Source organism: Cherax quadricarinatus, chromosome 24 (assembly GCF_038502225.1).
Source record: "Cherax quadricarinatus isolate ZL_2023a chromosome 24, ASM3850222v1, whole genome shotgun sequence".
Taxonomy (NCBI): Eukaryota; Metazoa; Arthropoda; class Malacostraca; order Decapoda; family Parastacidae; genus Cherax; species Cherax quadricarinatus.
Genome location: NC_091315.1, coordinates 30244682 through 30272181, shown reverse-complemented (window position 1 = coordinate 30272181; position 27500 = coordinate 30244682). Strand labels below are relative to the sequence as shown.

The 27500-nt window shown below is 42.0% G+C and overlaps 1 protein-coding gene across 2 annotated transcripts in view; it reads left to right on the top strand.

The window, feature by feature from the left end:
- Positions 1 to 27500, top strand: part of LOC128690882 (calcium-activated chloride channel regulator 2) — a 645439-nt gene that overhangs the window by 136015 nt on the left and 481924 nt on the right. For both annotated transcript variants that reach the window (XM_070088300.1, XM_070088299.1), the window contains exon 2: positions 27053 to 27500. This exon is cut by the window's right edge and continues 380 nt beyond it. In XM_070088300.1, the coding sequence (XP_069944401.1) occupies positions 27257 to 27500 (244 nt within the window). In that variant the 5' untranslated portion in view covers positions 27053 to 27256. The remainder of the gene's footprint in view (positions 1 to 27052) is intronic.

Here is a 27500-nt window from a genome sequence, read left to right as displayed (position 1 = left end):
TTCAGGGAACAAGGACTAGAGGTTGTGTCTCGGCCCAGTCCTGGGCTGCTGCAAGGCTTTTCTTGATGACGTCCGTAATGTTATTGTCTTACGAGTCATCCCCTGCAACGTGCACAGCTCAGACCACGTACACCACATTTGCCGTCTTCGACCTTCCCACAGATACACTCGGGCCAGTCCGTAGCCAAACTTATACCTTCAGGGAGACATCTAAAAATTTCCGAGAGCACATGCAATCCTTTCCTGCACCTTACCTTGCCATAAGAATATATTGACAATAAATCTTGAACACATTTAAGGTAGGTTCCAACTTCAGATATAATTACGTACGTCATATTAAGAAATTAAGAGTAAACTAATAATTATTATTTGTCCCATTTGCATATTTAAAAAAAAACGCTTGTGTTAAAAATATCCCAATAAAAGAAACATCTCTATTGACAGTGCTGTTGTTTCCTCTTCAAATTCTAACTGGACGTGTTGACACTTGGTCTTAGTAACTTGTATCACGAGGGTGTTAAAAGAATGTAAAGAGGAACTTAGCATACCTTTGGCTAATCTTTTTAACATATCACTACAAACTGGCATAGTGCCTGATAAGTGGAAAATGGCAAATGTAATTCCTATTCACAAGGCACGTGACAGGTTCTTGTCTTCAAACTATAGACCAATAAGCCTTACCTCCATAGTGGGAAAATTTATGGAATCAATAATTGCCGAAGCAATTCGAAGCCATCTTGATAGGCACAGATTGATTAATGATTCTCAACACGGTTTTACAAAGGGGCGTTCCTGTCTCACGAATTTACTAACTTTTTTCACTAAGGTGTTTGAGGAGGTAGATCATGGTAATGAATATGATATTGTGTATATGGACTTCAGTAAGGCTTTCGATAGAGTTCCACACCAGAGGCTATTGAGGAAACTTAAGGCACACGGAATAGGAGGAGAAATTTTTTCCTGGGTAGAGGCATGGCTGACAAATAGACAGCAGAGAGTTTGCATAAATGGGGAGAAATCAGAATGGGGGCACGTCACAAGCGGTGTTCCTCAGGGGTCAGTGTTGGGCCCGTTGTTGTTCACAATTTACATAAACGACATAGATGAGGGAATAAATAGCGACATAAGCAAATTTGCTGATGACACCAAAATAGGCCGTCCAATTCATTCTAATGAGGACACTAAAGCACTCCAAGATGATTTGAATAGACTGACGCAATGGTCGGAGAAGTGGCAGATGCAGTTTAATATTGACAAATGCAAAGTTCTAAATGTTGGACAGTTAAATAACCATGCCACATATAAACTAAATAATGTAGATCTTAATACTACCGATTGCGAAAAGGATTTAGGAGTTCTGGTTAGCAGTAATCTAAAACCAAGACAACAGTGCATTAGTGTTCGCAATAAAGCTAACAGAATTCTTGGCTTCATAACTAGAAGTATAAATAATAGAAGTCCTCAGGTTGTTCTTCAACTCTATAAATCCTTGGTTAGGCCTCATTTAGACTGCTGCTCAGTTCTGGTCACCGTATTACAGAATGGATATAAATGCTATGGAAAACGTACAGAGGAGGATGACAAAGATGATCCCATGTATCAGAAATCTTCCCTGAGTCTGCACTCTCTCGAAAGGCGTAGAATTAGGGGGGATATGATCGAGGTGTATAAATGGAAAAGAGGAATAAATAGAGGGTATGTAAATAGCGTGCTGAACATTTCCAGCCAAGACAGGACTCACAGCAATGGTTTCAAGTTGGAAAAATTCAGATTCAGGAAGGATATAGGAAAACACTGGTTTGGTAATAGAGTTGTGGATGAGTGGAACAAACTCCCGAGTACAGTTATTGAGGCTAAAACGTTGTGTAGTTTTAAAAATAGGTTAGATAAATACATAAGTGAGTGTGGGTGGGTGTGAGTTGGGCCTGACTAGCTTGTGCTGCTGGGTCTGGTGCAGTGCTCCATCCTTGAGTTTAGGTGACCAGACTGGGTGGGTCATTGGGGCTAATCCGGGGGGGATCATTGGTCTTATCCGGGGGGGACAACATAGACCTGCTCCGCATGGGTCAGTAGGCCTGTTGCAGTGTTCCTTCTTTCTTATGTTCTTATGTTCTTATTAGTCATAGCCGAAAGAACGCAGTATTATTATACAATCTGCAAATAGTTACAATATAAGCAAATGGGCAACTATGCATGAGAAGGAACAGAAAATATATGGGGAGGCAGTGTGTCCCTTCCCCTAGTACCTCCCCGTAGTAACAAGCCTGAATATAATTGTGTATACGAATGACGGGTGTTACGACAAATATTGTAGAATGTTGCTTTGTGCAGAGCAAACCATTATTTTCGAAGATATTTTGCTTGCAGAAGAGCTTTGACTTGTTAAAGCTTGATTTTATGAACTTCTACCCAGAGAGAAACGTCGTCAGTAATGAGCTTCGCTCCGCACCGAGTGTCCTTACGTATGTGAGCAACATTACTCTGAATGTATGTATGAATGCGTTCCTCACAGCCCATGGCGAGCGAGCGCTAGCATGTCTGGTGTTATACGCGTACATTCATCACGTATAAACTAACTTCTATGTATGGAGAATTTTGGCTAATCCTGAGAGAAGAAAGAGAACCGCTTCAACACAAATGTTGTGAGCTCCAGAAAGTGTCGAACCAAACATATTAACATTACCAAAAGCGAGTGTCTAAAGCCAGGGAGGCTCATGGCTCAGATGCGACCCATCTTCATCTCAGAATATAGATACAGTTCCTTGATAATGTACAAAGTCACGAAATCGATTGGAAGTTCACTATTTTTCACTGTGGTTATTTTGCATATTGTGATATCACCTGTTTACTGTGGTTTTATGACAGATACCAAGAGGTGTACAGCTCTCAGTGAGTATAATGTACGATGAGCGTTTACGTTTATTTCTTCTTAGAGGATCAGGTAGTTTTGATGGATGGTCAACAGGTGTTATGCAGCCTTAGTGACCCTCGTGTAGTCGATAGGTTTTAAACCCCATTAACCAACCAACAAGCAACCTTCTGTTCGGATCTTGCTGCCTGAAGTATACTTGGATGAAATATTGCTTGAACTGTTATTGGTGTTTGAGTTCTGATATATTTCTCTCTCTCTCTCTCTCTCTCTCTCTCTCTCTCTCTCTCTCTCTCTCTCTCTCTCTCTCTCTCTCTCTCTCTCTCTCTCTCTCTCTCTCTCTCTCTCTCTCTCTCTCTCTCTCTCTCTCTCTCTCTCTCTCTTTCTCTCTCTCTCTCTCTCTCTCTCTCTCTCTCTCTCTCTCGCCTCAGCTCACATGAAGCTATATCCTAAAAAATGTTTTTATTATAGTTAAATTAAAGAACGATGACAAGACGTAGAGAACTGCGAACATTTTGTTACTTTGTTCAGTGCACTTGTTGCATAAACCTCTTCCACTTGTTGCATAAACCTCTTCCACTTGTTGCATGAACCTCTTCCACTTGTTGCATGAACCTCTTCCACTTGTTGCATGAACCTCTTCTACTTGTTGCATGAACCTCTTCCACTTGTTGCATGAACCTCTTCCACTTGTTGCATAAACCTCTTCCACATGTTGCATAAACCTCTTCCACATGTTGCATGAACCTCTTCCACTTGTTGCATAAACCTCTTCCACTTGTTGCATGAACCTCTTCCACTTGTTGCATGAACCTCTTCCACTTGTTGCATGAACCTCTTCCACTTGTTGCATGAACCTCTTCCACTTGTTGCATGAACCTCTTCCACTTGTTGCATGAACCTCTTCCACTTGTTGCATAAACCTCTTCCACTTGTTGCATGAACCTCTTCCACTTGTTGCATAAACCTCTTCCACATGTTGCATAAACCTCTTCCACATGTTGCATGAACCTCTTCCACTTGTTGCATAAACCTCTTCCACTTGTTGCATAAACCTCTTCGACATGTTGCATGAACCTCTTCCACTTGTTGCATGAACCTCTTAAACTTGTTGCATGAACCTCTTCCACTTGTTGCATGAACCTCTTCCACTTGTTGCATAAACCTCTTCCACTTGTTGCATGAACCTCTTCCACTTGTTGCATAAACCTCTTCCACATGTTGCATGAACCTCTTCCACATGTTGCATGAACCTCTTCCACTTGTTGCATAAACCTCTTCCACTTGTTGCATAAACCTCTTCCACATGTTGCATGAACCTCTTCCACTTGTTGCATAAACCTCTTCCACTTGTTGCATAAACCTCTTCCACTTGTTGCATGAACCTCTTCCACTTGTTGCATGAACCTCTTCCACTTGTTGCATGAACCTCTTCCACTTGTTGCATGAACCTCTTCCACTTGTTGCATGAACCTCTTCCACTTGTTGCATGAACCTCTTCCACTTGTTGCATAAACCTCTTCCACTTGTTGCATGAACCTCTTCTACATGTTGCATAAACCTCTTCCACTTGTTGCATAAACCTCTTCCACTTGTTGCATAAACCTCTTCCACTTGTTGCATGAACCTCTTCCATATGTTGCATGAACCTCTTCCACATGTTGCATAAACCTCTTCCACTTGTTGCATAAACCTCTTCCACTTGTTGCATAAACCTCTTCCACTTGTTGCATAAACCTCTTCCACTTGTTGCATAAACCTCTTCCACTTGTTGCATGAACCTCTTCCACATGTTGCATGAACCTCTTCCATATGTTGCATGAACCTCTTCCACATGTTGCATAAACCTCTTCCACTTGTTGCATAAACCTCTTCCACTTGTTGCATAAACCTCTTCCACTTGTTGCATAAACCTCTTCCACATGTTGCATAAACCTCTTCCACTTGTTGCATAAACCTCTTCCACTTGTTGCATAAACCTCTTCCACATGTTGCATAAACCTCTTCCACTTGTTGCATAAACCTCTTCCACTTGTTGCATAAACCTCTTCCACTTGTTGCATAAACCTCTTCCACTTGTTGCATAAACCTCTTCCACTTGTTGCATAAACCTCTTCCACTTGTTGCATAAACCTCTTCCACATGTTGCATAAACCTCTTCCACTTGTTGCATGAACCTCTTCCACTTGTTGCATAAACCTCTTCCACTTGTTGCATGAACCTCTTCCACTTGTTGCATAAACCTCTTCCACATGTTGCATAAACCTCTTCCACTTGTTGCATAAACCTCTTCCACATGTTGCATAAACCTCTTCCACTTGTTGCATAAACCTCTTCCACTTGTTGCATAAACCTCTTCCACATGTTGCATGAACTTATTCTCCAGGTTGCATGAACCTCTTCTCCATGTTGCATGAACCTCTTCTCCATGTTGCATGAACCTTTTCTCCATGTTGCATGAACCTCTTCCACATGTTGCATGAACTTATTCTCCAGGTTGCATGAACCTCTTCTCCATGTTGCATGAACCTCTTCTCCATGTTGCATGAACCTCTTCTCCATGTTGCATGAACCTCTTCTCCATGTTGCATGAACCTCTTCTCCATGTTGCATGAACCTTTTCTCCATGTTGCATGAACCTCTTCCACATGTTGCATGAACTTATTCTCCAGGTTGCATGAACCTCTTCTCCATGTTGCATGAACCTCTTCTCCATGTTGCATGAACCTTTTCTCCATGTTGCATGAACCTCTTCCACATGTTGCATGAACCTCTTCTCCATGTTGCATGAACCTCTTCTCCATGTTGCATGAACCTCTTCTCCATGTTGCATGAACCTCTTCTCCATGTTGCATGAACCTCTTCTCCATGGTGCATGAGCCTCTTCCCCATGTTGCATGAACTTATTACCCATGTTGCATGAACCTCTTCCTCATGTTGCATGAACTTATTACCCATGTTGCATGAGCTTATTAACTTATTACCCATGTTGCATGAACTTATTACCCATGTTGCATGAACTAATTACCCATGTTGCATGAACTTATTACCCATGTTGCATGAACTTATTACCCATGTTGCATGAACTAATTACCCATGTTGCATGAACTAATTACCCATGTTGCATGAACTTATTACCCATGTTGCATGAACTTAGTACCCATGTTGCATGAACTAATTACCCATGTTGCATGAACTTATTACCCATGTTGCATGAACTAATTACCCATGTTGCATGAACTTATTACCCATGTTGCATGAACTAATTACCCATGTTGCATGAACTAATTACCCATGTTGCATGAACTAATTACCCATGTTGCATGAACTAATTACCCATGTTGCATGAACTTATTACCCATGTTGCATGAACTTATTACCCATGTTGCATGAACTAATTACCCATGTTGCATGAAGTAATTACCCATGTTGCATGAACTAATTATCCATGTTGCATGAACTAATTACCCATGTTGCATGAACTAATTATCCATGTTGCATGAACTAATTACCCATGTTGCATGAACTTATTACCCATGTTGCATGAACTTATTACCCATGTTGCATGAACTAATTACCAATGTTGCATGAACTTATTACTCATGTTGCATGAACTAATTACCCATGTTGCATGAAATAATTACCCATGTTGCATGAACTTATTACCCATGTTGCATGAACTAATTACCCATGTTGCATGAACTTATTACTCATGTTGCATGAACTAATTACCCATGTTGCATGAACTTATTACCCATGTTGCATGAACTAATTACCCATGTTGCATGAACTTATTACTCATGTTGCATGAACTAATTACCCATGTTGTATGAACTTATTACTCATGTTGCATGAACTAATTACCCATGTTGCATGAAATAATTACTTATGTTGCATGAACTTATTACCCATGTTGCATGAACTAATTACCCATGTTGCATGAACTAATTACCCATGTTGCATGAACTTATTACCCATGTTGCATGAACTTATTACCCATGTTGCATGAACTAATTACCCATGTTGCATGAACTTATTACCCATGTTGCATGAACTTATTACCCATGTTGCATGAACTAATTACCCATGTTGCATGAACTAATTACCCATGTTGCATGAACTTATTACCCATGTTGCATGAACTTATTACCCATGTTGCATGAACTAATTACCCATGTTGCATGAACTTATTACCCATGTTGCATGAACTAATTACCCATGTTGCATGAACTTATTACCCATGTTGCATGAACTAATTACCCATGTTGCATGAACTAATTATCCATGTTGCATGAACTAATTACCCATGTTGCATGAACTTATTACCCATGTTGCATGAACTTATTACCCATGTTGCATGAACTTATTACCCATGTTGCATGAACTAATTACCCATGTTGCATGAACTAATTACCCATGTTGCATGAACTAATTACCCATGTTGCATGAACTAATTACCCATGTTGCATGAACTAATTACCCATGTTGCATGAACTAATTACCCATGTTGCATGAACTTATTACCCATGTTGCATGAACTTATTACCCATGTTGCATGAACTTATTACCCATGTTGCATGAACTAATTACCCATGTTGCATGAACTTATTACCCATGTTGCATGAACTAATTACCCATGTTGCATGAACTAATTACCCATGTTGCATGAACTTATTACCCATGTTGCATTAACTTATTACCCATGTTGCATGAACTTATTACCCATGTTGCATGAACTAATTCCCATGTTGCATGAATTTATTACCCATGTTGCATGAACTAATTACCCATGTTGCATGAACTTATTACCCATGTTGCATGAACTAATTACCCATGTTGCATGAACTTATTACCCATATTGCATGAACTAATTACCCATGTTGCATGAACTTATTACCCATGTTGCATGAACTAATTACCCATGTTGCATGAACTTATTACCCATGTTGCATGAACTAATTACCCATGTTGCATGAACTTATTACCCATGTTGCATGAACTTATTACCCATGTTGCATGAACTAATTACCAATGTTGCATGAACTTATTACCCATGTTGCATGAACTTATTACCCATGTTGCATGAACTTATTACCCATGTTGCATGAAGTTATTACCCATGTTGCATGAACTTAATTACCCATGTTGCATGAACTTATTACCCATGTTGCATGAAACTTATTACACATGTTGCATGAACTTATTACCCATGTTGCATGAACTAATTACCCATGTTGCATGAACTTATTACCCATGTTGCATGAACTTATTACCCATGTTGCATGAACTAATTACCCATGTTGCATGAACTTATTACCCATGTTGCATGAACTTATTACCCATGTTGCATGAACTAATTACCCATGTTGCATGAACTTATTACCCATGTTGCATGAACTTATTACCCATGTTGCATGAACTTATTACCCATGTTGCATGAACTTATTACCCATGTTGCATGAACTTATTACCCATGTTGCATGAACTTATTACCCATGTTCATGAACTAATTACCCATGCTTGTTGCATGAACTTATTACCCATGTTGCATGAACTAATTACCCATGTTGCATGAACTTATTACCCATGTTGCATGAACTAATTACCCATGTTGCATGAACTTATTACCCATGTTGCATGAACTTATTACCCATGTTGCATGAACTAATTACCCATGTTGCATGAACTTATTACCCATGTTGCATGTTGCACGAACTTATTACCCATGTTGCATGAACTTATTACCCATGTTGCATGAACTTATTACCCATGTTGCATGAACTAATTACCCATGTTGCATGAACTTATTACCCATGTTGCATGAACTTATTACCCATGTTGCATGAACTAATTACCCATGTTGCATGAACTTATTACCCATGTTGCATGAACTTATTACCCATGTTGCATGAACTAATTACCCATGTTGCATGAACTTATTACCCATGTTGCATGAACTTATTACCCATGTTGCATGAACTTATTACCCATGTTGCATGAACTTATTACCCATGTTGCATGAACTTATTACCCATGTTGCATGAACTTATTACCCATGTTGCATGAACTTATTACCCATGTTGCATGAACTTATTACCCATGTTGCATGAACTTATTACCCATGTTGCATGAACTTATTACCCACGCCCATCATTCGATGGAGGAATCATCTCTCGTGAAATGAGCTGACCGGTATATTATTTAAGAGGACGAAAAAATATAATTCATATTAAAAGCCTACCCCATGTGGGTCATTTAGGAGGCTCGATCCTCCGTCTGCTGAGCACGAGACGGATGGGTTTCCTATTTGTACTCACCTAAATCCTTTAAGAAGCGGAAAATGGGTACACGAGAACACAGGTGGACGCCAAAAGCACAAGAAAATGGTGAAGGCACATTGAACGTGCTGATGGCTGCCCGTCTTGTGGTGTATTAGCTGTCTTCTGGCTGTCCGTGAGGTTGTGGATAAAGTTGATTAGTCGTTATTGTTTTTAAGGAAAATGCTAAGCCCACCGGGGATCAGGCAGCGCTTGGAGAATGGGATGTAACTGGGTGTCATCCAAGGAAGGAGGGATGGCTACTCCAGTTCCTTGAATCAAGATCATTTCACCAGCATCAGTGGGTGAGCAAGCTTAAAAACATTAGCATTGTACATGAAAGTAAATCATCTGAAATCTCTTCCTTCTTTCCTTCGTTCTCTCCTTGTTTCCCTTCCCTTTCTCCCTGTTACCCTTCTCTCCCTGTTTCCCTTCCTTCTCTTCCTGTTTCCAGTCCCATATTCTATTTCTACCTCATCTTTTTCTCTCCTTTATTTCCTTTTCCTTGTGCTATCTGTACGCTCCTTATTTCCCCTCACTTCACACATTTCTCCCTTCTCACCCTTCTGATCACCTCAACTTCTGCCCTTATATTCGGCCCTCTCCATCCCTTTCTTCAGGAGAAAACTCTCTCTCTCTCTCTGTCTCTCTCTCTCTCTCTCTCTCTCTCTCTCTCTCTCTCTCTCTCTCTCTCTCTCTCTCTCTCTCTCTCTCTCTCTCTCTCTCTCTCCCTTTATCCCTCCACCTTCTCCCTTTCTCGTGCCCTCCAGAGGGAGGTATCTTGCGGCCCCTGCAGCCTCCTCCATCTCCTCCTCCTTCTCCTTCCTCTGTAGTCACTACCACTTAACCTCTCATAGATCTCACTACTTTATGACACCCAACATGTGTGACGGAATGTGTCAGGGGGGCTATAGTTACCGTTTTTTCCCCCCACTGTGTAACTATAGTATAGAGTAGCAGCAGTAGCAGCAGCACACCGTTGAATTGCAAAAAAGACACAATTTAGCAACTCTAAGACAGTCATCAGGAGAAGCTGTCAAGCCTAGGTCGAGTACCTGGCTTCCTCATGGCAGGTCGAGTACCTGGCTTCCTCATGGCAGGTCGAGTACCTGGCTTCCTCATGGCAGGTCGAGTACCTGGCTTCCTCATGGCAGGTCGAGTACCTGGCTTCCTCATGGCAGGTCGAGTACCTGGCTTCCTCATGGCAGGTCGAGTACCTGGCTTCATAATGGCAGGTCGAGTACTTGGCTTCCTCATGGCAGGTCTAGTACCTTACTTCCTCATGGCAGGTCGAGTGCCTGGCTTCCTCATGGCAGGTCGAGTACTTGGCTTCCTCATGGCAGGTCGAGTACCTGGCTTCCTCATGGCAGGTCGAGTACTTGGCTTCCTCATGGCAGGTCGAGTACCTGGCTTCCTCATGGTAGGTCGAGTACCTGGCTTTCTCATGGCAGGTCGAGTACTTGGCTTCCTCATGGCAGGTCGAGTACCTAGCTTCCTCATGGCAGGTCGAGTACCTGACTTCCTCATGGCAGGTCGAGTACCTGGCTTCCTCATGACAGGTCGAGTATCTGGCTTCCTCACGGCAGGTCGAGTACCTGGCTTCCTCATGGCAGGTCGAGTGCCTGGCTTCCTCATGGCAGGTCGAGTACCTGGCTTCCTCATGGCAGGTCGAGTACCTGGCTTCCTCATGGCAGGTCGAGTGCCTGGCTTCCTCATGGCAGGTCGAGTACCTGGCTTCCTCACGGCAGGTCGAGTGCCTGGCTTCCTCATGGCAGGTCGAGTACCTGGCTTCCTCACGGCAGGTCGAGTGCCTGGCTTCCTCATGGCAGGTCGAGTGCCTGGCTTCCTCATGGCAGGTCGAGTGCCTGGCTTCCTCATGGCAGGTCGAGTACCTGGCTTCCTCATGGCAGTTTACACCAGCATTGTGGGAAGCGAAGAATTGATGTGCTGTTGCAATCTATTCTTAAAGAATCCATATTTCACGTAATAAAAATTTTCCATATATATATATATATAGAGCTCTGTTATGTCTGCATTTTTGCCTTACTGAGTCACTTTATACATACGTACATGCCTGCCTCTGCTGTGTACACACTCGTGGGTGGGCATGTCTGCATTTCTTCGTAACTAAGAGGTCTCGTAAACGAGAAAAAAACATTAATGAAACATTACCTCATTCATACTAAAACATTCGATTCTTTGCCTTAACACTATTCAGCACATAACCTGGGTGCAAGATGTTTACACCAGCATTGTGGGAAGCGAAGAATTGATGTGCTGTTGCAATCTATTCTTAAAGAATCCATATTTCACGTAATAAAAATTTTCCATATATATATATATATATATATATATATATATATATATATATATATATATATATATATATATATATATATATATATATATATATATATATATATATATATATATATATATATATATATAATATAGGGAGGTACCACCTCGAGAACTGTTATAGGGACCCTCATCCTCAGAGAAAAGAATAAACTTGCTTCAGGGAAAACTCAAGGTTCTCCCTGAAGCTGTTTGAGAATTTTCTCCTACCACCCCCTATATATATATATATATATATATATATATAGATATATATATATATATATATATATATATATATATATATATATATATATATATGCAGTGGTCCCCCGCTTTTCGTAGTTCCCGGCAATCGTAAAATTCGCCAATCATAGAGGTATTTTCGTATAAACATGGACTCGGTTTTCATAGGTTGACTCGCGAGTCGTAGTTCGTCCGGGACGCGTACGCACGGCATGAGCCAGGGCGGCAGTCAGTCCGGCATTGTTTACCAGTGAGCGAAGGTCCCCTCACGTGCTCCAGCGAAATATTTCATAATATTCCATTTATATTAGTGCTTGCAAGTACTAAATAAGCTACCATGGCTCCAAAGAAAGCTCCTAGTGCCAAGCCTGTGGTAAAGAAGGTGAGAAATACGATTGTATTTAAGAAAACCATCATTGAACAATATGAAAGTGGTACAAGTGTGGCCGAACTGTCCAGGATGTATAAGAAACCCTACACAACCTTATGTTCCATTGTGGCCAAGAAAAATGAAATAAAGGATGCTGTTGTTGCAAAGGGAGTAACTATGCTGACAAAAATGAGATCACCAGTACTGGAAGAGGTTGAGAAGTTATTATTGGTGTGGATAAATGAGAAACAATTAGCAGGAGATACTCTTATGACTTTGTTTATTTGTGAAAAGGCTAGGCAGTTGCATGAAGATTTGGTAAAGAAATTGCCTGCAAATAGTGGTGAAGTGAGTGAATTTAAGGCCAGCAAAGGCTGGTTTGAGGGATTTAAGAACCGTACTGGCATACACAGTATGGTAAGGCATGGTGAGGCTGCCAGTTCGGACAACAAGGCGGCTGAAAAATATGTGCATGAATTCCAGGAGCACATAGAGGCTGAACTACTGAAACCTGAACAAGTGTTCAATTGTGACGAAAAAGGCCACTTTTGGAAGAAAATGCCAAAGAGGACCTTCATTACACAAGAGGAAAAGGCAATGCCAGGACACAAGCCTATGAAAGACAGGCTGACGCTAATGTTCTGTGCTAATGCTAGTGGGGATTTCAAAGTGAAGTCATTACTAGTGTACCATTCTGAAAATCCCAGAGTGTTCAGGAAAAACAATGTTATGAAGAGTAAATTGTGTGTGTTTTGGAAATCTAATAGTAAGGCATGGGTCACGAGGGAAATATTCGTCGAGTGGTTCAATGAAGTGTTTTGCCCTAGTGTGTGAAGGAGTATCTACTGGAAAAGAAATTGGATCTCAAGTGCCTGCTAGTAATGGACAATGCACCTGCTCATCCTCCAAACTTGGATGACCTAATTTTCGAGGAGTTTGGGTTCATCACAGTAGAGTTCTTGCCCCCGAATACCACTCCTCTCCTCCAACCCATGGACCAGCAGATTATTGCAAACTTTAAAAAACTCTACACAAAAGCAATGTTTCACAGGTGCTTGACTGTGACCACAGACACTCACTTGACCCTAAGGGGATTTTGGAGAGAACACTTCAGCATCCTCCACTTATAGGTATGGCTTGGGAGGGACTGACTACCAGGACTTTGAACTCTGCCTGGAGAAAATTGTGGCCAGATTGTGTCGACAAGAGGGATTTTGAAGAATTTGGGACTGACCCTAATGAGCCTATGTCTGTTGTAAAATCAATTGTGGCACTGGGGAGTTCCATGGGGTTGGATGTGAGTTTGGAGGATGTGGAAGAATTGGTGGAAGACCACAATGAAGAGCTCACCACTGAGGAGCTGCAAGAGCTTCAGCAGGAAGAGCAACACATCGCAGCTCAGAATCTTGCTGCAGAGGAGGAGGAAGAGAGATGGAAGAAGGTGCCTTCTTCAGAAATTAAAGAGATTTTTACTATGTGGGGTAAGATGGAAAGCTTTATGGAGAAACATCACCCTAACAAGGTTGTTGCAAGCCAGGTTGGCAACATGTACAGTGACAAAGTCTTGGGCCATTTTAGGGAAATGTTAAAGAGACGCCAGAAACAGAGCTCTCTCCACAGTTATTTTGTGAGACAGGACTCCAGTGACTCACAAGGTGGTCCTAGTGGCATTAAGAAAGAGAGAAGAGAAGCAACCCCAGAAAAGCAAATGGTACTTGAGGTGCTGATGGAAGGGGATTCCCCTTCCAAACTATAAACAATCCACTCCCTCTCCTCCTCCAGTCTCCCATACACTAAGAAGAATCTCCAATAAAGGTAAGTGTTATGCTGTTAATGTTTCATTCATCATTTCCCATTGTATTGTTTATGTACTACATGCATATTTCATGTTAAAATTTTTTTTATTTTAATACTTCTGGGTGTCAGGAACGGATTAATTGTATTTACATTATTTCTTATGGGGAAAATTGATTCGTAAATCGTAAATTTCGTTTATAGTAACGGCTCCAGGAACGGATTAATTACGAACAACGAGGGACCACTGTATATATATATATATATATATATATATATATATATATATATATATATATATATATATATATATATATATATATATATATATATATATATATATATATATATATATATATATATATATATATATATATATATATATATATATATATATATATGTATATATATATATATGTCGTGCCGAATTTGCGATATATATATATATATATATATATATATATATATATATATATATATATATATATATATATATATATATGTATATATATATATATATCGTGCCGAATAGGCAGAACTTGCGATCTTGGCTTAAATAGCAACGCTTATTTTGCCATATAGGACAAGTGAAAATTTGTGTATGCAATAATTTCGCCAAAATCATTCTGAACCTAACGAAAAAAATATATTTCACTGGGTTTGTTTAGTATTAAATTATTGTAAACAAATCTAAAATATATTTAGTTGGGTTAGGCTAAAATAAATTGTTATTGTTATAATAAGGTTAGGTAAGTTTTCTAAGATTCTTTAGGAGCAAAATTAAAAAAATTTATATTAACATTAATGAAAAAAATATGTCCTTAAACGTATAAGAGAAAATTTTAGAAAGGACTTAATTTTAAATGAGTTCTTGCTAATTGACCAGTTTTACATATTCGGCACGACATATATATATAGTAGGTTGGTAGACAGCAACCACCCAGGGAAGTACTACCATCCTGCCAGATGACTGAAACAGAAACCTGTAACTGTTTTACATGATGGTAGGATTGCTGGTGTCTTTTTCTGTCTCATAAACACGCTAGATAACAGGGATATCTTGCTACGCCTACTTACACTTGTTCTTCTACTTGTTTTTCTTTATTTCCTCTTTTGTCCATGGGGAAGTGGAAAAGAATCTTTCCTCCGTAAGCCATGCGTGTCGTATGAGGCGACTAAAATGCCGGGAGCAATGGGCTAGTAACCCCTTCTCCTGTAGACATTTACTAAAAAAGAGAAGAAGAAAAGCTTGATAAAACTGGGATGTTTGAAAGTGCGTGGATGTAGTGCGGATGACAAGAAACAGATGATTGCTGATGTTATGAATGAAAAGAAGTTGGATGTCCTGGCCCTAAGCGAAACAAAGCTTAAGGGGGTAGGGGAGTTTCGGTGGGGAGAAATAAATGGGATTAAATCTGGAGTATCTGAAAGAGTTACAGCTAAGGAAGGGGTAGCAATAATGTTGAAGGATCAGTTATGGAAGGAGAAAAAAGAATATGAATGTGTAAATTCAAGGATTATGTGGATTAAAGTAAAGGTTGGATACGAAAAGTGGGTCATAATAAGCGTGTATACACCTGGAGAAAAGAGGAATGTAGAGGAGAGAGAGAGAGATTTTGGGAGATGTTAAGTGAATGTATAGGAAACTTTGAACCAAGTGAGAGAGTAATTATGGTAGGGGACCTGAATGCTAAAGTAGGAGAAACTTTTAGAGAGGGTGTGCTAGGTAAGTTTGGGGTGCCAGGTGTAAATGAAAATGGGGGTTTAGTTATAGGTAATACATATTTTAAGAAAAAGAGGATAAATAAGTATACAATATATGATGTAGGGCGAAATGACAGTAGTTTGTTGGATTATGTATTGGCAGATAAAAGACTGTTGAGTAGACTTCAGGATGTACATGTTTATAGAGGGGCCACAGATATATCAGATCACTTTTTTGTTGTAGCTACACTGAGAGTAAAAGTTAATGGGATACAAGGAGAATAGAAGCATCAGGTAAGAGAGAGGTGAAGGTTTATAAACTAAAAGAGGAGGCAGTTAGGGTAAGATATAAACAACTATTGGAGGATAGATGGGCTAATGAGAGCATAGGCAATGTGGTCGAAGAGGTATGGGGTAGGTTTAAAAATGTAGTGTTAGAGTGTTCAGCAGAAGTTTGTGGTTACAGGAAAGTGGGTGAGGGAGGGAAGAGGAGCGATTGGTGGACTGATGATGTAAAGAGAGTAGTAAGGGAGAAAAAGTTAGCATATGAGAAATTTTTACAAAGTAGAAGTGAAGCAAGGAGGGAAGAGTATATGGAGAAAAAGAGAGAGATTAAGAGAGTGGTGAAGCATTGTAAAAAGAGAGCAAATGAGAGAGTGGGTGAGATGTTATCAACAAATTTTGTTGAAAATAAGAAAAAGTTTTGGAGTGAGATTAACAAGTTAAGGAAGCCTAGAGAACAAATGGATTTGTAAGTTAAAAATAGGAGAGGAGAGTTATTAAATGGAGAGTTAGAGGTATTGCAAAAATTATAGGGGGATAAGTCTGTTGAGTGTACCTGGTAAAGTGTATGGTAGAGTTATAATTGAAAGAATTAAGAGTAAGACGGAGAATAGGATAGCAGATGAACAAGGAGGCTTTAGGAAAGGTAGGGGGTGTGTGGACCAGGTGTTTACAGTGAAACATATAAGTGAACAGTATTTAGATAAGGCTAAAGAGGTCTTTGTGGCATTTATGGATTTGGAAAAGGCGTATGACAGGGTGGATAGGGGGGCAATGTGGCAGATGTTGCAAGTGTATGGTGTAGGAGGTAGGTTACTGAAAGCAGTGAAGAGTTTTTACGAGGATAGTGAGGCTCAAGTTAGAGTATGTAGGAAAGAGGGAAATTTTTTCCCAGTAAAAGTAGGCCTTAGACAAGGATGTGTGATGTCACCGTGGTTGTTTAATATATTTATAGATGGGGTTGTAAGAGAAGTAAATGCGAGGGTCTTGGCAAGAGGCGTGGAGTTAAAAGATAAAGAATCACACACAAAGTGGGAGTTGTCACAGCTGCTCTTTGCCGATGACACTGTGCTCTTGGGAGATTCTGAAGAGAAGTTGCAGAGATTGGTGGATGAATTTGGTAGGGTGTGCAAAAGAAGAAAATTAAAGGTGAATACAGGAAAGAGTAAGGTTATGAGGATAACAAAAAGATTAGGTGATGAAAGATTGAATATCAGATTGGAGGGAGAGAGTATGGAGGAGGTGAACGTATTCAGATATTTGGGAGTGGACGTGTCAGCGGATGGGTCTATGAAAGATGAGGTGAATCATAGAATTGATGAGGGAAAAAGAGTGAGTGGTGCACTTAGGAGTCTGTGGAGACAAAGAACTTTGTCCTTGGAGGCAAAGAGGGGAATGTATGAGAGTATAGTTTTACCAACGCTCTTATATGGGTGTGAAGCGTGGGTGATGAATGTTGCAGCGAGGAGAAGGCTGGAGGCAGTGGAGATGTCATGTCTGAGGGCAATGTGTGGTGTGAATATAATGCAGAGAATTCGTAGTTTGGAAGTTAGGAGGAGGTGCGGGATTACCAAAACTGTTGTCCAGAGGGCTGAGGAAGGGTTGTTGAGGTGGTTCGGACATGTAGAGAGAATGGAGCGAAACAGAATGACTTCAAGAGTGTATCAGTCTGTAGTGGAAGGAAGGCGGGGTAGGGGTCGGCCTAGGAAGGGTTGGAGGGAGGGGGTAAAGGAGGTTTTGTGTGCGAGGGGCTTGGACTTCCAGCAGGCATGCGTGAGCGTGTTTGATAGGAGTGAATGGAGACAAATGGTTTTTAATACTTGACGTGCTGTTGGAGTGTGAGCAAAGTAACATTTATGAAGGGATTCAGGGAAACCGGCAGGCCGGACTTGAGTCCTGGAGATGGGAAGTACAGTGCCTGCACTCTGAAGGAGGGGTGTTAATGTTGCAGTTTAAAAACTGTAGTGTAAAGCACCCTTCTGGCAAGACAGTGATGGAGTGAATGATGGTGAAAGTTTTTCTTTTTCGGGCCACCCTGCCTTGGTGGGAATCGGCCGGTGTGATAATAAAAAAAATAATATATATATATATATATATATATATATATATATATATACATATATATATATATATATAATATATATATATATATATATGCAATAAGATCACAGTAAACAGGTGATTTCAAAATATGCAAAACAACCACTCTGAAAGAATAGAGAAATTCCAAGCGCTTTCGTGACTATTCACATTATCAAGGAACTATGAAAGTGAAGCATCCAAGGAAGCTATATAAGGGGTCCGGCCAGCACCTCACTATCAGATCCCACAACGGTTTTAAACACGTGACGCGCGGCGAGCCAACTTGGAAAGGTCCTTTGCACAACTCACCCCCAAGCTATTCTACCCAAGAAAATTTAAAAATTATTTGTCCAGTGTATTATTAAATTCTTCCCAAATTCTATTAATTATAAATGGATCTAATTTATATAAACCAAAGGAAATATTCATATTATTGTCAAAACTGCTTTTTATGAAACAAGATTCAATTATATTCCTGTCGACCATGGACTTGCTTGATACTACTTTCTCAACTTTTTGAAAATCAATTGGATGGTTAAAATCTCTTACATGAATAAATAGAGCATTGGAATCTTGTCCATTTCTAATGCTATATTTATGTTGTTTTAATCTTAGTTCGAGATTTTTACCAGTTTGACCGTAATAAACTTTATCGCAAATTTTACAAGGAATCTTATAGACACATCCATCAGCATTTTGGGGGGAATTCTTTATCAAAAGTTTTTTTACTGTATCAAGATTTTTGAATACAACTTTAATATTAAAAGTCTTAAGAAGAGAAGGCATATCAACCAAGTTTTCATGGTAAGGGAGAACCAACATATTTTTAGTTGAATAAGGCTGGTTGTCCCTTTTTGGATTATAAAAATTGTTTCTAGCAACTTTAAAAGATTTATCAATTACATTTCTTGGGTATTTTAAATCATTACCTATTTCATAAATTTTGGATATTTCCTCATCTATGAACTCAGGACTACAAATTCGTAAAGCTCTCAAAAACATTGATGAGAAAACAGACAGTTTGACTCTATCTTGATGCGAGGAATAATAGTGGACATAGGAACAGTTATTTGTAGGTTTTCTGTAAATTTTAAATTTGAATGATTTATTAAGTTTCTTATCTGAAGAACTCGTTAACTATGATTTACCATTGCCAGTTCCTACTATCATTAAACTTATTAAACTTTGCATTGTTGATGCCAAATTTGTATTTAATGATAAGTTTTACACTCAGAAGTTTGGTATGGCAATGGGAAATCCTCTTTCACCTGTTCTTAGTAACCTATACATGGAATTTTTTGAAACAAGGTTGCTTAACACAATCCTCCCTAATAGAGCTAAATGGTTCAGATATGTTGATGATATTTTGTGTCTTATGCCCAAAAATGTAGATATACACCATTTTCTTGGAAAATTAAATAGCTTAGCTCATTCTATAAACTTTACTGTTGAGTTTGAAGAAAATAACTCATTGCCTTTTCTAGATGTTTTAATTATTAAGGGTAATAATGAATTCAAATTTAAAAATTTACAGAAAACCTACAAATAACTGTTCCTATGTCCACTATTATTCCTCGCATCAAGATAGAGTCAAACTGTCTGTTTTCTCATCAATGTTTTTGAGAGCTTTACGAATTTGTAGTCCTGAGTTCATAGATGAGGAAATATCCAAAATTTATGAAATAGCTAATGATTTAAAATACCCAAGAAATGTAATTGATAAATCTTTTAAAGTTGCTAGAAACACTTTTTATAATCCAAAAAGGGGCAACCAGCCTTATTCAACTAAAAATATGTTGGTTCTCCCTTACCATGAAAACTTGGTTGATATGCCTTCTCTTCTTAAGACTTTTAATATTAAAGTTGTATTCAAAAATCTTGATACAGTAAAAAAAACTTTTGATAAAGAATTCCCCCCAAAATGCTGATGGATGTGTCTATAAGATTCCTTGTAAATTTTGCGATAAAGTTTATTACGGTCAAACTGGTAAAAATCTCGAACTAAGATTAAAACAACATAAATATAGCATTAGAACTGGACAAGATTCCAATGCTCTATTTATTCATGTAAGAGATTTTAACCATCCAATTGATTTTCAAAAAGTTGAGAAAGTAGTATCAAGCAAGTCCATGGTCGACAGGAATATAATTGAATCTTGTTTCATAAAAAGCAGTTTTGACAATAATATGAATATTTCCTTTGGTTTATATAAATTAGATCCATTTATAATTAATAGAATTTGGGAAGAATTTAATAATACACTGGACAAATAATTTTTAAATTTTCTTGGGTAGAATAGCTTGTGGGGTGAGTTGTGCAAAGGACCTTTCCAAGTTGGCTCGCCGCGCGTCACGTGTTTAAAACCGTTGTGGGATCTGATAGTGAGGTGCTGGCCGGACCCCTTATATAGCTTCCTTGGATGCTTCACTTTCATAGTTCCTTGATAATGTGAGTAGTCACGAAAGCGCTTTGAATTTCTCTATTCTTTCAGAGTGGTTGTTTTGCATATATATCTATATATATATATATATATATATATATATATATATATATATATATATATATATATATATATATATATATATATATATATATATATATACATATATATATTTATATATATATACACACACACACACACACACACACACACACACACACACCCTCGACACAGCCATGCGCAATAATCTCAAAACAGTATTAATTAAAATGCAATATATTTTGTTTCGGTAATTGTTTTTCCGCGGTTTGATTGACCAGGGACTATTTCAATGAGTTTACGAAGTTCCAGTGAATCACAAAGAATCATTATTTACATTCAAGAATTAATTTACTAATCACTGTTTTTGTTTTATTGCCGGAAGTTTGCATCACTTTCACTTATTCCTTATTCTGTTGCACAATGTTGCAGTGTTGCCTCAAGTTCCGTGCCATGTATGGTGAATGGTTCATTCTAGACATCAACAGTCTTGCATTTATTTCCTTTTTCAGTCTCTGTTCTCCGTATGAATGCGAAGACTAAAATAAAATCTCATTTTAAGCCTTGATAATACCGATTTTATCTGATACACTCATAAAGAACTGCTGCAAGTTAAATTACCTCTATAACTGTTGCAAGTGAAATTACATCTATAACTGCTGCAAAGTGAAAGTACCTCTGTAACTGTTGCAAGTGAAATTACATCTATAACTGCTGCAAAGTGAAAGTACCTCTGTAATTGTTGCAAGTGAAAGTACCTCTATAACTGTTGCAAGTGAAATTACATCTATAACTGATGCAAAGTGAAAGCACCTCTGTAACTGTTGCAAGTGAAAGTACTTCTATAACTGTTGCAAGTTAAAGTACCTCTGTAACTGTTGCAAGTGAAAGTACTTCTATAACTGTTGCAAGTGAAAGTACTTCTATAACTGTTGCAAGTTAAAGTACCTCTATAACTGTTGCAAGTGAAAGTACCTCTATAACTGTTGCAAGTGAAAGTACATCTATAACTGTTGCAAGTGAAAGTACCTCTATAACTGTTGCAAGTGAAAGTACCTTTATAACTGTTGCAAGTGAAATTACATCTATAACTGTTGCAAGTGAAAGTACCTCTATAACTGTTGCAAGTGAAAGTACATCTATAACTGTTGCAAGTGAAAGTACTTCTATAACTGTTGCAAGTTAAAGTACCTCTATAACTGTTGCAAGTGAAAGTACATCTATAACTGTTGCAAGTGAAAGTACCTCTATAACTGTTGCAAGTGAAAACACCTCTATAACTGTTGCAAGTGAAAGCACCTCTATAACTGTTGCAAGTGAAAACACCTCTATAACTGTTGCAAGTGAAAACACCTCTATAACTGTTGCAAGTGAAAGCACCTCTATAACTGTTGCAAGTGAAAACACCTCTATAACTGTTGCAAGTGAAAGCACCTCTATAACTGCTGCAAGTGAAAGCACCTCTATAACTGTTGCAAGTGAAAGCACCTCTATAACGCCAGACAATGGAACAGACTCCTCACCGAAGTTGTTCGTCCACAACCAATAGAACTTTTCAAGAACTGGTTGGACAGAAACTTTCTTAATATTGGTGGCACCTAGGAACAATGAAGGGGCTATCATTGTGAGAAAGAGAAGAGGGAGAGCTTTCTCCTCTGTTGCTGACAGGGAGTGAGGTAGAAACAGGTTTAACTCTCTCTTTAATAGACACTGAGACAGAATGAAAGTTTTTGCTCTCTAATATGTGTGTGTGTGTGTGTGAGAGAGAGAGAGAGAGAGAGAGAGAGAGAGAGAGAGAGAGAGAGAGAGAGAGAGAGAGAGAGAGAGAGAGAGAGAGAGAGAGAGAGAGAGAGAGAGAGAGAGAGAGAGAGAGAGAGAGAGAAAGAGGGAGAGAAACGCTACGGAATGTCTGCTATAACGCTCTGCTTCACCACAGCCAATAATCCCTCCCCTATGCATGACTACCTTCAAGCACACTTGTCAACCTGCAGCTGCAGCTGCCTGTGGCAAGCCATACTTGGGGTAAGCCATGCCCAGGGCATGTCCCAAGACGGCAAATCATACAGGGTTACATTTGCTACTGATAAAACAAAAGCTGATGATCTCTACACAGCTTTTAGAGCGAAGGGAAGATTTAGTAATCAGAGAAAGATGTATAATCCTTAAAGGTTATATTAACATCTTGAGAGGCTAAAATAATATCCCGAGGGAATAAATAATAATTCTGATTGGTTTAATTTAACACTGCAGTGTTAATTAAAAATGTTATGTTGATCATTTTAATATTTTTGCGAAACTATTTCTTTCTTACCACTCTCTCTACCTCATTATTCCGCTAGTCGCTCATCGTCCTTCCCGCACCCGCCCTCCCGCACCCGCCCTCCCGCACCCGCCCTCCCGCACCCACCCTCCCGCACCCGCCCTCCCGCACCCGCCCTCCCGCACCCGCCCTCCCGCACCCACCCTCCCGCACCCTCCCTCCCGCACCCACCCTCCCGCACCCTCCCTCCCTCCCGCACCCCCCCTCCCGCACCCGCCCTCCCGCACCCGCCCTCCCGCACCCGCCTTCCCTCCCGCACCCGCCTTCCCTGCACCCACCCTCCCGCACCCGCCCTCCCGCACCCACCCTCCCTGCACCCACCCTCCTCCTGCACCCACCCTCCGCACCCACCCTCCCTCCCGCACCCACCCTCCCTCCCGCACCCACCCTCCCGCACCCACCCTCCCGCACCCACCCTCCTCCCTGCACCCACCCTCCCGCACCCACCCTCCCGCACCTGCCCTCCCTGCACCCACCCTCCTGCACCCTGCCCTCCCTGCACCCGTTCACCCACACCCGCCCTCCGCACCCACCCTCCCGCACCTGTTCACCCACACCCTGCCCTCCCGCACCCACCCTCCCTCCCTGCACCCTGCCCTCCCGCACCCTGCTCTCCCGCACCCACCCTCCCTGCACCCACCCTCCCTCCCGCACCCACCCTCCCTGCACCCACCCTCCCTCCCTGCACCCACCCTCCCGCACCCACCCCTCCCGCACCCGCCCTCCCGCACCCACCCTCCCTGCACCCGCCCTCCCGCACCCTGTTCACCCACACCCAGCCCTCCCGCACCCACCCTCCCGCACCTGTTCACCCACACCCTGCCCTCCCGCACCTGCCCTCCCTGCACCCACCCTCCCTGCACCCTGCCCTCCCGCACCCACCCTCCCTGCACCCGCCCTCCCTCCTGCACCCACCCTCCCTGCACCCTGCCCTCCCAGCGCCCTGCCCTGCACCCTGCCCTCCCTCCTGCACCCGCCTTCCCTGCACCCACCCTCCCGCACCTGCCCTCCCGCACCCACCCTCCCTGCACCCACCCTCCCTCCCGCACCCACCCTCCGCACCCACCCTCCCTCCCGCACCCACCCTCCCTCCCGCACCCACCCACCCTCCCGCACCCACCCTCCCTGCACCCACCCTCCTCCCTGCACCCACCCTCCCGCACCCACCCTCCGCACCCGCCCTCCCTGCACCCACCCCTCCCGCACCCGCCCTCCTGCACCCGTTCACCCACACCCGCCCTCCCGCACCCACCCTCCCGCACCCGTTCACCCACACCCGCCCTCCCGCACCCCACCCTCCCTCCCGCACCCGCCCTCCGCACCCGCTCTCCCGCACCCACCCTCCCGCACCCACCCTCCCGCACCCGCCCTCCCGCACCTGCCCACCTGCACCCGCCCTCCCGCACCCGCCCTCCCGCACCCTGCCCTCCCGCACCCCGCCCTCCCGCACCCACCCTCCCGCACCTGTTCACCCACACCGCCCTCCGCACCCACCCTCCCTCCCGCACCCGCCCTCCCGCACCCGCTCTCCTGCACCCACCCTCCCGCACCCACCCTCCGCACCCTGTTCACCCACACCCGCCCTCCCGCACCCACCCTCCCGCACCCGTTCACCCACACCCGCCCTCCCGCACCCACCCTCCCGCACCCACCCTCCCGCACCCTGCCCTCCTGCACCCTGTTCACCCGCACCCTGCCCTCCCGCACCGCCCTCCCGCACCTGCCCTCCTGCACCCGTTCACCCGCACCCCCCGCCCTCCCGCACCCTGTTCACCCGCACCCACCCTCCTGCACCCACCTTCCTGTACCCACCCTCCTGCACCCACCTTCCTGTACCCACCCTCATGCACCCACCTTCCTGTACCCACCCTCCTGCACCCACCTTCCTGTACCCACCCTCCTGCACCCACCTTCCTGTACCCACCCTCCTGCACCCACCTTCCTGCACCCACCCTCATGCACCCACCTTTCTGCACCCACCTTCCCGCACCCACCCTCCCGCATCCACCCTCCCGCACCCACCCTCCCGCTTAATCGGTATGGAGGTTTTCAATCTCCATTCGCTGATCTTACAGCATCATAGCATATATATCTTACGTTCTCGAAGAAAAATATTGATTTCATAAATTTGTAAGAGATATTTATAAACTGTTACCTTGATTACTTACAGTCGTTCAGGATGGCCCGATTACCTGGTAAAGTTAGGTTACCATCCGAGGATTCTATTCTATATCTCTAATCCTTCTAGGTTGGATCAATCACTTCAGTAACCGTCTACCATCTGAAATACAGAGAATAATGCGCTTTACTGTCCTTATCTCAAATATGTAGATAATGAAGATTATTATTATTATTATAATCAAGAGGGAAGCGCTAAACCCGGAGGATTATACAGCGCCTGGGGGGGGGATGTGGAAGGCATTCAGGCTTAATTCGGGGAACTGGAGCACAGATCCAATTCCCTAAATCAAGAGCCCCTTACCAACATCAAGGAACTTTCCTTGAGGGGAGATAATGAAGAACAAAATGGTACAATACCAGGGCTGGAACAATACACAAATATCTAGCACATAGGAGAGAGAGAACAGCTTTTCTCTATGTACAGATTATTTGTGTATGTAGATAATACATGATAGTCCTTAATCCAGATAAAAGTAGATAGTTTATCTCGACAGACAGCCTCGGTCTGGATTTGTTAATCGGTGACCCGTGGCCTGGTGGTAAAAACTTTCGCTTCACACGCTGACCGTCCGGGTTCGATTCTCGGCAAGGGAGGAAACATTGGGCGTGTTTCGTTACACCTATTGTCCATGTTCACCCGTCCGTAAAAATGGGTACCTGGGTATCAGTCGACTGGTGTAGGTCGCATCCCAGAACAAAATTGACCAAATTTGCCCGAAATGCTCTGCATAACGAGTGTTTTACTATAGTATGTCACTGATGTCAGTTAGGACTGTATACCTTGTACATGTACTTGTAGAAATAAAGATATTATCATTATAATCCTGTGTTATCAATTTCATCTATGCACTCCCTAGTAGCGTAGGTATAACAACACTTTAAGAAACGACGGTGGTTTCCCCTCGCTGCCAGAGGTAAGTCGCTTGTAATATCCTGATATCGCTTCTAACGGTTATAATTATGTAATTAGAAGTTCATTTAATACAATCTAATCTAACCTAACTTAACTAAAATGATATGTAAAAACATCGGCGCCTTGTTTCGATGGTCAAGTTTCCTTTCAGTGGTTTTCAAAGCTGATGAGAGAGAGAGAGAGAGAGAGAGAGAGAGAGAGAGAGAGAGAGAGAGAGAGAGAGAGAGAGAGAGAGAGAGAGAGAGAGAGAGAGAGAGAGAGAGAGAGGGAGAGAGAGAGAGAGAGAAAGAAAGAAAGAGTTGCTCCCCGTGTCTTTTGTAAAGTTTACAATACTGGAATTCCTGGTCTTACTTTACACTGGCTCATTTTTATTGCAGGCGTTCATTAATAAAATCTCTTGTAAATAATGACAGACTCTGGCCCAGATCCTGAGTCACTCCCAAACTGGGAACACCAGGGATTAACACAGGAAAGTAATGTGTAATGCATAAGAAGGAGAAGTAGGTAACGAGAAGTGAAAGGAAACACAAGAAAGAAACGAGAGAGCATGTTATCTTCACTGTCATATTATCTTCGTTATACTCACTGTCATGTTATCTTCAGTACACCATCATATTGTCTTCACTACACCACCATCATGTTATCTTGACTACACCACCATCATGTTATATTCACTACACCATCATCATGTTATCTTCACTACACCACCATCATGTTATCTTCACTACACCACCATCATGTTATATTCACTACACCATCATCATGTTATCTTCACTACACCATCATCATGTTATCTTCACTACACCACCATCATGTTATCTTCACTACACCACCATCATGTTATCTTCACTACACCACCATCATGTTATCTTCACTACACCGTCATGTTATCTTCACTACACCATCGCCATGTTATCTATTTATAAACCTCTGAAATTTACTGAGGCCGAGGCTTGGCAAATGAGCTCAACTTTGCATCAGCGTAATTAATAGACCCCGTGCGTTATTTTACACAGCGTGTTTCTTCCCCGAGGAAAAATACGCCCCTTTTAGATTACAATATAATCGCGTCCGAGATTGTACTTTGGCTATTAAAAGTCTTCACAATTTCCTTACATTGATCCAAATTAATACTCGGTCTTGTTTTTTTTTTTCAGGTGGAGTGAATGAGGCGTGAAGGTCAGGGAAGGTCGGTGGTTATTCGAACTAGCGGCGATGTGTGAGTCCAGCCAGCAGGAATTGGATTTACCTCGAGAGAGATCAACTCCTTCGTCGGAAACCAGATCACGTGAGATCTAGACAAACGATCTCGAGCGCTCGAGGTCGTACATCTTCCACGGCTTGACTAGATCTGAGGAAAAATGAAGGACCCTAAGCTAGACAGGTACCATTTGTTTTGGTTTGTTCCGGCGGCCATCACCGCCATACCCAGGGGAAGTTCTAGGCATCCCCCACCTTCCCTGGTGGCGTTGATAATGGTGCCTCTGGCACTCCTCGCCCTCTTGGCTCCCAGGGTCGAGTCACAGAGTTCTACGAAAGTGTCGGAGACGTTGGGGTCTACCTTCCACCACAAGCGGGACCACTGGTACGGTGAAATCAAAGACC